Source organism: Pseudophryne corroboree, chromosome 5 (genome assembly GCF_028390025.1).
Source record: "Pseudophryne corroboree isolate aPseCor3 chromosome 5, aPseCor3.hap2, whole genome shotgun sequence".
In the NCBI taxonomy this organism is placed as follows: Eukaryota; Metazoa; Chordata; class Amphibia; order Anura; family Myobatrachidae; genus Pseudophryne; species Pseudophryne corroboree.
Window position 1 is genome coordinate 51,567,098 of NC_086448.1, and position 12,927 is coordinate 51,580,024.

The 12,927-nt window shown below is 43.2% G+C and overlaps 1 protein-coding gene across 2 annotated transcripts in view; it reads left to right on the plus strand.

The window, feature by feature from the left end:
• The window catches only part of LOC134927169 (uncharacterized), a 352,100-nt gene that overhangs the window by 150,461 nt on the left and 188,712 nt on the right, over positions 1 to 12,927 (plus strand). The window contains exons 13-14 of one of the 2 annotated variants that reach the window (XM_063921268.1): positions 8,804 to 8,951; positions 10,737 to 10,819. The exons of the other annotated variant lie outside the window; for it this stretch is intronic. Of the exons in view, the coding sequence (XP_063777338.1) occupies positions 8,804 to 8,951; positions 10,737 to 10,819 (231 nt within the window). The remainder of the gene's footprint in view (positions 1 to 8,803; positions 8,952 to 10,736; positions 10,820 to 12,927) is intronic. 2 annotated transcript variants of the gene reach the window in all.

Genomic DNA, 12,927 nt, shown 5'->3' on the forward strand with positions numbered 1-12,927 from the left:
GGTAGTAATTGTTTACGGAAGTGGTTCCTAAACCTTTTTGAATAACAGCGCCCTGAGTATCAGAATTTTTTTCCTGGCACCCCTAGGCAAAAGTTTCTCATTGAGAATTTCAGAAGCAAATATTAAATTAAGTAAATTGGGCGGGATGTAATGAAGTCCGAGTTCGCCGGCTGCGCGGGTTGCCGGCCGAACTCTGACTTTTTTAAAGGGGCAATGATGTGCAAGGTATGGTTTAGCCTCGTACATGACTGCTCCTTCATTACTTTCCTCCCATTGCGGGTAATTCAGACCTGATCGCTGCTGTGCGTTTTCGCACAGCGGGCGATCAGAGGCAACCTGCACATGCGTATGCACCGCAATGCGCAGGTGCGATGGAAGGCTGCAAAGCGAATCACCGGTCAGTGACGGGTTTGTGCAAAGGATCCATTCGCAATTCGCACGGGCGATCGCAAGGAGATTGACAGGAAAAAGGCGACTGTGGGTGGCAACTGACCGTGTTCAGAGAGTATCCGGAAAAACGCAGGCGTGTCCAAGCGTTTGCAGGGAGGATGTCTGACGTCAATTCTGGTCCTGAACAGCCTGATGTGATCGCAGCGGCTGAGTACTGTAAGTCCTGGGCTACTCAGAGACTTCGCAGAATCTGTTTGTACAGCTCGGCTACACATGCAATCGCCATCTTGCACAGCGAAAATACACTCCCCCTGTAGACGGCGACTATTTGATCGCAGGGCTGCAAAAATCACTGCTCAGCGATCAGATCTGAATTACCCCCATTGTGTTTAGATGTCATTCTTAGGGTCAGTTATATGGTGAGGGACAGGATTCACTTCTATTTGTCCAGATATTTTATGACTGGAAGCCACCAGCACTAGTTTCATCTATTACATTGACTGTACAAAATTTGATTTGGTCTGGACCACCAACCCGAGGCCCCCCTGCAAGTACCCTGAGGCCCCCCAGGATGCCCAGTTTGAGAACCACTGGTCTATAGTGTATTCGGTATGCTTGGTCTATTATATAGCAATGTTCCCCACATGGATGATTTATTGGTTCTTAGTTATACCAGGGTTCTTACCTCCAGTCCTTAATGAACACCAACAGGTCATGTTTTATGCATTTCTTTAATCATGCAATTATCACACCTGCTTCTACAGACAACAGATTTGTTATATATGCACAGGCTGATCCCTATATTGTGGGCTCTGGTAGATCATAATGGTATCCTGCTTATAGTCTAGTGCTATGGGTCAGGACTGCATTAGTGTATCTTATGTAGTAGTAATTGATGCATTTTGATACTGGCTGTGCACAAACTCTTCACAATGTTATATTTATGCACTACAGGTGGTCATTCCGAGTTGATTGCACCAAGCAACTTTTTGCTGCTGGTGCGATCAACTAATCTCCGCCTATGGGGGGAGAGTATTTTAGCTTAGCAGGGCTGCAATCGCTTGTGCAGCCCTGCTATACTAAAAGAGTTTCACCCAAACAAGACCAGCCCTGGACATACTTACCCTGTGCGCTGGATCCAGCGATGATGGGGCCGGCTTTGACGTCAGACATCCGCCCTCCATTCGCCTAGACATGCTGCGTTTTACTTACCACTCCCCTAAAACGTCCGCCAACGGACAGGTGACGCCGCGGAACGCCTTCCTTCTGTCAATCTTCTTGTGGTCGCCAATGCGACCGCTTTCTTCATAACCAGCGCCGTTGCCCGTTCACACCGCAGCAAAGAACGGGTCAGAATGACCCCCTATGTCAGCATTAGTGCTACAGTTTTGTACTATAGATGTGCAGTTCGGTTCCCCGGAAATCCGAATCCACACGAATTTTGTGTATTCGAACCGAATCAAAACCTGGTCCAGATCCCCCAGGGATTTAAGTCCTGGTTCAAATCTTCCCGCGGTTCGGAATTCAGATATTAAATCCGAATTTCGGGTTTTGGATAGCAGATACATGATTTAAGCTGTGCTTATCAATTTTTATCAATGATTTATTTTATCAATTTTACCTGACTGAAATCCGAATCCGAACCCTTGAGGGTGGTTTTGCCAAAACCAAAACATATGATGAATGAGAACCAAAACCAAAATACAGAGGTGAGCACACATCTCTATTTTGTACTAGCCTGTTGCAGTGGGTATCCGTTCACATGGTCGACCATGTTATGGTCGACAGTCATTAGGTCGACCACTTGGTCGACATTGACATGGTCGACATGGACACATGGTCGACACATGAAAATGGTCGACACATGAAAATGGTCGACACATGAAAAGGTCGACATTAGTTTTTTAACTTTTTTTTCTTTTGGGGAACTTTTCCATACTTTGCGATCCAAGTGGACTACGATTTGAACGGTAATCTGTGCCGAGCGAAGCGGTAGTGGAGCGAAGGCACCATGCCCGAAGCATGGTGAGCGAAGCGAGCCATGCGAGGGGACGCGGTGCACTAATTGGGGTTCCCAGTCACTTTACGCAAAAAACGACACCAAAAAAAGTAAAAAAAACCATGTCGACCTTTTCATGTGTCGACCTTTTCATGTGTCGACCATGTGTCCATGTCGACAATGTCAATGTCGACAAATAGTGGTCGACCTAATGACTGTCGACCATAACATGGTCGACCATTCATACCGGAACCGTTGCAGTGTTAGGCTACTTTTTAGCTACAGTAGATCTGTTTATAACTTTTTGTATTACCATATTGCCTTATGAGTTGTTATCTGAGCTATACTACAAAGGGTACAGTCCTGCAGAGACAGTGGAATTGCAGGAAGATCTGAGCTCTGAGAAAATGCAACAGTAGATCAGCTCAGAGTGTTTCTTTCAGTGCCGAACAGAACCTAATTGGTGATATTTTGTCTGCCTGCAGACCAGAACAATATACGCTTCCAGCCAGTCTTACTGTTTGTCACTTTTAAATGTGTTCCCTCAGCATTTCATTGTTAAATAGCAGATATCTTTATTAGCTGTGTGCAGAGACTGTGTTTTGTATGTCTAAAGAGGCAAGTCAAATTATGTGTGTAAACTAAAAACTATCAAATACATGCAAAAACACATTCTGAATATTTTTCGAAGTTTCACTATATGGTGGGACGAATTTCATGATTGGTCAGTTAATATGGAGGGTTATACGCTTTTCAGGAGAAACAGATCGAACAAATGGGGTAGAGGGGTATGTCTTTATATTTTTAAAACCTGATGTGCGGGAAGATATTCATGAGGAAACTGTAAACACTGTTGAGACGTTATGGGTTGAAATTGCATGCAGGGGAAAGGGAAAGAAAAAGATAGTATTGGGGCTATGCTACAAGCCCCCTGGTATTAATGTGTCTGACGAGGAAATGTTGCTGAAGCAAATTGATAAAGCAGCAGTAGCAGGCGACATAATAGTGATGGGAGATTTCAACTAACCGGAGATAAATTGGACAAATGATTCATGTGATACTGCTAGGGGTAATATGTTTTTAAACACACTAAATGAGAACTACTTACTTCAACTAATTGAGGAACCAGCTAGGTACAAATGCAATCTTAGACCTGTTATTGACAAACAATGGGGATTTGATATCAAATATTATAGTAGGGGAGCCTATAGGAAACAGCGACCACAATATGGTCACATTCAATATCAATTTTCATAAGCAGTCCTATATAGGTTCAACTAGGACTCTGAACTTTAGCAAAGCCAACTTTGACATGATGAGGGCAGCTTTAAGGGACACTAAATTGGAAATTTTGTTTCAAGGAAAAAACACTACTGAGAAATGGGAGGTGTTAAAATCGCTGCTCAATAAGATTACTCATAAATTTCTTGACATGGGCAGCAAACAAAGGACTAAAAACTCCAAACCAATGTGGCTTAACAAAAATATTAAGGAACTATTGAGCAAAAAAAGGCGAGCATTCAAAAAATACAAATCAGACGGTAAGGCGTAGTCATTCCAGTACTATAAGGTTTGCAACAAAATATGCAAAAAAGAAATAAGAGCGGCTAAAGTAGAAACTGAAAAGCTAGTAGCAAAGGAAAGTAAATCAAACCACAATTTTTTTTTTATATAGCAACAGCAAAAGATTAAAGAAGGAGAGTATAGGCCCTTTAAAGGACAAACTGGGAGTCTTATTAAAAAAACGATAACGACATAGCGGATAAATTAAACAAGTTTTTCTCATCTGTATTTACAATAGAGGACCAGATGCATGAACTAACACCCAACCTCTATAAGGATAATGGCCCACTGCTAAGTGCTTATTTAAGTGAGGAGGAAGTCTGTGACCGATTGAAAAAAACTAAGATTAATAATTCACTTGGTCCAGACGGTATTCACCCAAGGGTTCTTATGGAGCTACAGTCCGAATTAGCAAGACCTCTATTTTTAATCTTCAATGATTCACTTACATCAGACATGGTTCCCAAAGACTGGCGTATAGCAAAAGTAGTGCCGATCTTCAAAAAGGGAAGTAAAGCTGAACCAGGCAATTATAGACCAGTTAGTCTTACATCTCTAGTTGGTAAAGTACTAGAAAGCATTCTAAGGCATAGTATACAGAAGATCTTGAAGCCAAAAAGATAATTATTACGAACCAACATGGATTTGTGGAGGATAGATTATGTCAAACAAACTTACTAGGCTTTTATGAAACAGTTAGTGCGAACCTTGATCAGGGTAAGGTGGTGGATGTAATCTTTTTAGACTTTGCTAAAGCTTTCAACACAGTGCCACACATGAGACTTATCTATAAGTTACAAGAACTGGGGCTAGGGAGCACAATATGCACGTGGGTTAGTAATTGGTTAGATAATAGGGAACAGCGCGTTGTGGTAAATGGAACTTTTTCAAATTGGACTGAAGTACACATGGGTCTGTACTTGGACTATTGTTCAACATTTTCATTAACGATCTAGCAGAAGGTCTAAAGAGCATGGTGTAAATTTTTGCAGATGATACCAAACTATATCAGGTTATTAATTCGGAGGGAGATGCTGAATCTCTCCAGAACGATTTATTTAAACTGGAATCATGGGCAGCAAAATGGAGAATGAGTTTCAATACAGACAAGTGTAAGATAATACACCTTGGTAGCAAGAATAAAAATAACACTTACATACTAAATGGGATGATTTTAGGGGACTCCGTACTGGAAAAAGATTTAGGTGTTCACATAGATAACAAACTTAGGAGCAGCACCCAATGTAGAATAGCAGCAAAAAAGGCAAACAAGATACTAGCATGCATAAAGCGGGGTATTGATGCAAGGGATGAGAGTGTTATACTCCCACTATATAAAGCCCTAGTGAGGCCCCATCTGGAATATTGCGCACAATTTTGGGCACTTTACTACAAAAAGGATATCCTGGAATTAGAAAAAGGTTCAGAGGCGGGTGACCAAACTAATTAAGGTGATGGAAATGCTGGAATACCAGGAAAGACTTGCAAGGCTTGACATGTTCACACTGGAAAAGAGGAGATTAAGAGGGGACATGATCAATATTGATAAATATTTAAGGGGACAATACACAGAGTTTGCGGGGGATCTGTTTTTGGTAAGATCAACACTGAAGACACATGGACACCCACTTAGGTTGGAGGAGAGGAGATTCCGCACACAGAGGCGAAAAGGTTTTTTCACAGTAATGACAATACGAGTTTGGAAGTCCCTGCCTGAGAGAGTAGTAATGGCAGACTCGGTCAATACTTTTAAGAATGTGCTAGATAAATTCCTAATTGATAAGGATATACAGGGTTATGGTGGATAGATCACATATTAGAATTATAATAAAATGAGGAAATACAACACAACGACCGACTTTATCAACAGATAAAATCAGTCCTGAAAATAATACAGAGTAGGAGAACACAAATAGGTTGAACTCAATGGACAAATTGGGGTTTATTTACTAATATTCGTGTTTTTGCCGTTTTTAAGGGTGTTTGCACTCGAATGGTATCGGGTGCATTTTACTGCAACTTTTTGAATCCTGATACGGTTATTCACTAAGCTGCCGAGTTTTGCACAATCGTTTTTTCCGATGTCGATGTGATTCGTAATATCAGGCAGTGTTTTACGGGAGTGATGAGTAAAACACTGCCTGACAAAACACAAGGAATCCCGGCCGGATCTGTGAGATCCGTGCAGGGATTAATTGTGTACCTTAAAAAGTTGTTTAAAGTCTTAAAAAATCTGAAAAAAATTGCGTGGGGTCCCCCCTCCTAAGCACAACCAGCCTCGGGCTCTTTGAACCGGTCCTGGTTGAAAAAATATGGGGGAAAAAATGACAGGGGCTCCCCCATATTTCTTCAACCAGCACCGGGCTCTGCGCCTGGTTCCAAAAATGTGGGGGACAAAAAGTGTAGGGGTCCCCCGTATTTTTGAAACCAGCACCGGGCTCCACTAGCCAGGTACATAATGCCACAGCAGGGGAACACTTTTATACTGGTCCCTGCGGCCCTGGCATTACATACCCAACTAGTCACCCCTGGCCGGGGTACCCTGGAGGAGTGGGAACCCCTTAAATCAAGGGGTCCCCCCCTCCAGCCACCCAAGGGCCAGGGGTTAAGCCCGAGGCTGTCCCCCCCCCATCCAAGGGCGGCGGATGGGGGCCTGATAGCCTTGTGAAAAAAATGTGAATATTGTTTTTAGTAGCAGTACTACAAGTCCCAGCAAGCCTCCCCCGCAAACTGGTACTTGGAGAACCACAAGTACCAGCATGCGGTGGAAAACCAGGCCCGCTGGTACCTGTAGTACTACTAAAAAATACCCCCAAAAAAACGACACACACACCGTGAAAGTATAAGTTTATTACATACATGCACACCTCCATACATAGATACTTACCTATGTTCCCACGAGGCTCGGTCCTCTTCTCCATGTAGAATCCTTGGGGTACCTGTGATAAAAATTATACTCACATAATCCAGGGTAGAATCCGACCTTTGAATAATCCACATACTTGGCTAAAAAAAAAAACGGAAACCCGACCACGCACTGAAAGGGGTCCCATGTTTACACATGGGACCCCTTTCCCCGACTGCCAGGACCCCCCCTGACTCCTGTCAAAGAGGGTCCCTTCAGCCAATCAGGGAGCGCCACGTAATGGCACTCTCCTGATTGGCTGTGTGCTCCTGTAGTGTCTGTCAGGCAGCACACGGCACAGATACAATGTAGCGCCTATGCGCTCCATTGTAGCCAATGGTGGGAACTTTGCGGTCAGCGGTGAGGTTACTTTCGGTCAACCTCTGACCGCAAAGTTCCCACCATTGGCTACAATGGAGCGCATAGGCGCTACATTGTATCTGTGCCGTGTGCTGCCTGACAGACACTACAGGAGCACACAGCCAATCAGGAGAGTGCCACAACGTGGCGCTCCCTGATTGGCTGAAGGGACCCTCTTTGACAGGAGTCAGGGGGGGTCCTGGCAGTCGGGGAAAGGGGTCCCATGTGTAAACATGGGACCCCTTTCAGTGCGTGGTCGGGTTTCCGTTTTTTTTTTTAGCCAAGTACGTGGATTATTCAAAGGTCGGATTCTACCCTGGATTATGTGAGTATAATTTTTATCACAGGTACCCCAAGGATTCTACATGTAGAAGAGGACCGAGCCTTGTGTGAACATAGGTAAGTATGTATGTATGGAGGTGTGCATGTATGTAATAAACTTATACTTTCACGGTGTGTGTGTCCTGTTTTTTTGGGGGTATTTTTTTAGTAGTAGTACTACAGGTACCAGCGGGCCTTGTTTTCCACCGCATGCTGGTACTTGTGGTTCTCCAAGTACCAGCTTGTGGGGGAGGCTTGCTGGGACTTGTAGTACTGCTACTAAAAACAATATTCACATTTTTTCACAGGGCTATCAGCCCCCCATCCGCCGCCCTTGGATGGGGAGGACAGCCTCGGGCTTCACCCCTGGCCCTTGGGTGGCTGGAGGTGGGGGACCCCTTGATTTAAGGGGTTCCCACTCCTCCAGGGTACCCCGGCCACGGGTGACTAGTTGGGTATGTAATGCCAGGGCCGCAGGGACCAGTATAAAAGTGTCCCCCGGCTGTGGCATTATGTACCTGGCTAGTGGAGCCCGGTGCTGGTTTCAAAAATACGGGGGACCCCTACGCTTTTTGTCCCCCACATTTTTGGAACCAGGACCAGGCGCAGAGCCCGGTGCTGGTTGATTAAATATGGGGGAACCCCTGTCATTTTCCCCCCAATATTTTTTCAACCAGGACTGGCTCAAAGAGCCCGAGGCTGGTTATGCTTAGGAGGGGGGACCCCACGCAATTTTTTTCTCAGTTTTTACACTAAACAGACCCTTTCCTATAGATAACCATGCACAGATCTCACTGATCCGAGCATGGTTATCCAAACTCGACTGGAAAAAGCAGGTCTATTTTTTTGCTGCTTTTTTTAACGATTCGAAAAAAAACAGACCCGCACTTGAGCACTCAGAGACTCAAACTAACACCCAAATACGAATGAATAGTGAATGCCCGTATTGTATGAAATATCAGCCGCGTTTGACCGATGGTCTATTCATTCGTATTTCGGAACTTTGCAAATCAAACCATTACAAATAGTCCAAACACTGCCGAGATTGGTGCTTAGTGAATTCCCGGATTGGGACATAGAAAAAAAAACACAAAACGGACAAACTCGAATTCTTAGTAAATACTGGCCATAGTCTTTTTTCAACCTCATAAACTATGTAACTATTAGTCAAATTCTGCATTTTTGCATTTTCATTTCTATTCATAATCTGGAATATTTTGCTTTAATAAATCACCCCACTACTTGTGAGCTGTGTCTTTTTTTAGGATGTCGGCAGACCAAGCTAACGGCGACTGGCCTTTCTGTCGCTTCTCTCATTCCAAAAGTAAATGCGTGCGTTATGGAACTCTGTAGGTTTTTCCAGCAGTGTCTATGTGCTAGACAAGAAAAGTATTCAAGACACAAGAACAAGAGGTACAAACACCAATTCTGACTTTCCTTCTTGCTATATTATAATATGATTGTAAGGGGAGTGCCCCCTATTGGATAACCACTACCATGTTGTATAGCCACCCACATCTAGTCATACAGTGGATTCAGGGCCGTCTTAACAGCAGTGTGGGCCCCTGGGCACAGCAATACACTGGGGCCCCTACCCATCCTCCATGGGTGGGGGTTGCTATCAGCGGCAGCTTTGATGTCCCGCGGGTGGTAGGGGGTGTTCTATCTTCCGCTCAGTATGTGGGACCTGGAGAAGTAATTTCTGCTAATTACTCCTTTACTGCACAGATGGGGCGGGAGGGAAAACAGTAAACTGTAGAAGGGGGCATTGGGCTGAATGAAGGGGCCCCGGTACATGACTTCCAGGGTGGTAGGGGGTGTTTAATACGTAAGGGAGGGGTTGATAGTGGAGTGGGCTTAATTTTCATCATTTTCTGGTGGGAGTGCAGCTTGCTTGACTGCAGATATCTCAAGTTCCTGGAAAAATATTTCTTAGCTTTGCATGGGATAAAAAACTAGAGAGTCCCACCTGTCAGGAGATACTGGGGAATTGGGGATCAGAGTTCAGGAGCCAGAGCAATCCACCAACAAATATATAAAACTGCATATTTAAGCTTGTGACGCTTGAGCAGGGACCAGCTGCTTGAAAGCTGATATCTCTGGTTTTGGGCATAGTAGAGACAAGCTGGTAGTGTCCACCGAAAGTGGAGAGTCCCAGCTTTTGAAATGTACCCTCAGAAAAACTCTAAGTCATACAAAGCCCGAGATATCTGGCTGGGAAGAGCAATTAACAGGCTTCAATGGGGACAACTGCTTTGAAGTCAGATATCTCTGGTTTCCTAGGGCCGATTTTAAAAAATTTGGTACCCCTGGAAAGAGGGGGCCCTCAGATATCAGACTAGGGGCCTTATACTCCTGGGGCCCTTGGGCAAGAACCCATTGAGCCTATACTAAAAGACGGCCCTGAGTGGATCTGTTATGTGTCATGGGCCACTGGCTGTAGCAGTCATGCTCTCTAAATTGTTCAAATGTCCTGCCTTATAAGTATGTAGTGTATGAAGCAACTGATTGGCCAGGAGTCGGGGCCATCCAGTCAGATGCCATGCAAATAGCTTACCCCCTTCACCTTACCATCAAGCTGGAAGCTTTGTGCAGGTATTAAGGGGGAACATAGAGAGGACTCCCACTGTGATGGTGTGCGGGGAAGGGGTGATTCCAAGCTGTGGGTTCTAGTTTTCAAAAGTGGACAATCCCCTCAAAAATGTACTAAAGAATCATAATGACAAGACTATAAATATTTTGAAACCATGTATGAGTAATATTGCTCATCATTTTGGCTATCCCTTGTCTACGGAAAAGAGTAAATGTTCTATATTAATGTAAAAAAAAAAAATCCAACGTACGATTTCTAAAATAAGTAGCTAAAGTGTAAGTAACTTAAAACAATTGCAATTTTTTTTATAACTTTGGAAATTACCGGTAAATGATAAAAAAAATGTAAAAGATAAATTTCATGTGAAAACGTGAATGGCATCAAAAGTAAAGTTTATTATACATAAATATTTTTTTTATAGTTGAATATTTATATTATTCTTGTTGTAAATTAATTAACACATTTTAATAATCCCAAATTAGGATTTTTATTATTTGCTTTTTGCTTTTGTCATTAATAATAACAACAACTATATTGTTATTTATTTAAAATAAATGTTCTTTGTGTATTTAGATACAAACTTACCCTCTTTACTGAATCTCTAGGCAATGTACAAAGTACTATCCCTGGTACCTGAAAAATGCCACTTACATCTGTGACAAAGTTCAAAGAAATCCACATAGGCGCAGTGAGTATTTTTGTTTTCCCTGATTCCAGATGACATTGCCTCAAAAATATAAATTATTGTTTGGAGAAGCCTAGCCCAGATCCTAAAGTGGCATCAGTATCCTAGTATATCTCCCATTAGACTGACCCCCCCAAAATTCTACAAGTCGTTTTCAACAATAGATATACCAATGTATCAAGATTAAAATGACACCTGGCAGATACATTTTTATACGTGCAGAAAGATTTTCACCCACCAGCTGACATAGGGGGTCATTCCAAGTTGATCGCACGCTGCCGATTTTCACTGCCCTGTGATCAGGTCTCTACTGCGCATGCGTATATGCACCGCAATGCGCACACGCGTCATACGGGTACAATGTGGATCGTTGCTGAGCTATGGATTTAACAAAGAATCCATACGCACAGACGATTGCAAGAAGATTGACAGAAAGAGGGTGTTTATGGGTGTCAACTGACCGTTTTCTTCGAGTGGTAGGGAAAATGCAGGCGAGTCCGGGCGTTTGGAGGGCAGGTGTGTGACGTCAATTCCCGGAACCAAAAAGACTGAAGTGATCACAAGGGCTGAGTAAGTTCAGACCTACTCTGAAACTGCACAAAATGTTTTTGCAGAGCTCGGCTGCACAGGCGTTCGCACACTTGCAAAGTGAAAATACACTCCCCCGTGGGCAGCGACTATGCGTTTGCACGGCTGATAAAAACAGCTAGCGAGCGATCAACTCGGAATGAGGGCCATAGTGTCGGCTATACTACGGACACACTATACAAATCATACTGTAACAGTAATTTATTCAGAAAATTCAATCTCCCTTGAACAGTAAATAGATCTGACAGCATTTGCTCCCCACTCACCTACAAAAATAAAAACATAAAAATAAACGACCCGCGCCATCGGGTACAGGGTCCCATGGAAAAGCACAAATGAGCGTAATTTAGAAAGGATGTGACTTTAAACATTGTGACATGTGACACTTGCTATATGTTTCCATACCATGATAAAATGTGATTAACATTACTTTAACACATGATATAACATTCTGTTGTCAGACTGTGGGAAGCTCCATATAGTTACTGTGCTTTAGGTCAGCTAATACACATTGATGTGCATACAGTTTCTCTTTAATAAGGTTAGGGTAGGGGGCAGAGGAGGGTTAGGGTCCTTTAGAGGGGGCTGTCAGAATTCTGATGGATGGGCTGCCGCTGTCGGGATTCTGACCGTCGGTATCCCGTCCATCAGGAAATCATACTGAACCCATGCTCAGCCTATATGAATCCTGCTACTGGAAAACAAGAAGTTACCAGGAAGTATGTTGTTTTTTGTTTCCCCCCCCCCCCTTTTTTTTACTGTAGCATGTTGAACTCCATGCACTAATACATTTTTGGGTGGTTTTATCCTTTAGCTTCTGATAATCTCCTGAAACGTGTACATAATACTTTACTGCATGCTGCAGGTGGCTCTTATATATTAGACGACTGGCAAATTAGGCTTACTAGTTCTTTTAAATGAATAACGGATTGTGATGTATATAGTGCTGGATTTTACTGTAAGTACTTAGGAATTTGTACACCAATCATGATCTCATGTCTATAACTTACACTTCATAACTGTGCCAGGAGATTTATGTATCGCAAATTGGTTTGGATGTAACAGGCATTAGTGTTCTTCTGAGCATGCTACAGTAACTCCACTAATGATGCCGTTTCACTTCCTCTCTACGGCTGGGTGATCTGATCGCGTCTTGTATAATGTGGAAAAGCAGAACGGGTTGCTGGAAGTCATCCAGTGGTTATTGCAGCGCTACAACGTGTTATCTCAGAATCTTATGGAAATAATCTTGTATAATGTACCTGTTATAGGAATGTATATTAATTTAACATTCACTGAACTGTATCTATATTCCCGAACACTTATTTTCCAAAAGCTTTATATATAGTTGGTGCTCCATGTGGAAAGTAACTCAGAAGACCCCCACTGATGATGTCAGTAAACTCTCCTACCTCCCTAACTCCACCAGGGTTCTGGATTACAGATTGACATTCAATAGGTCGACACCATATGATCAATAGCGTTCGCCCATAGGATTCCGTCACGGCAGGATTCAGGGGTGC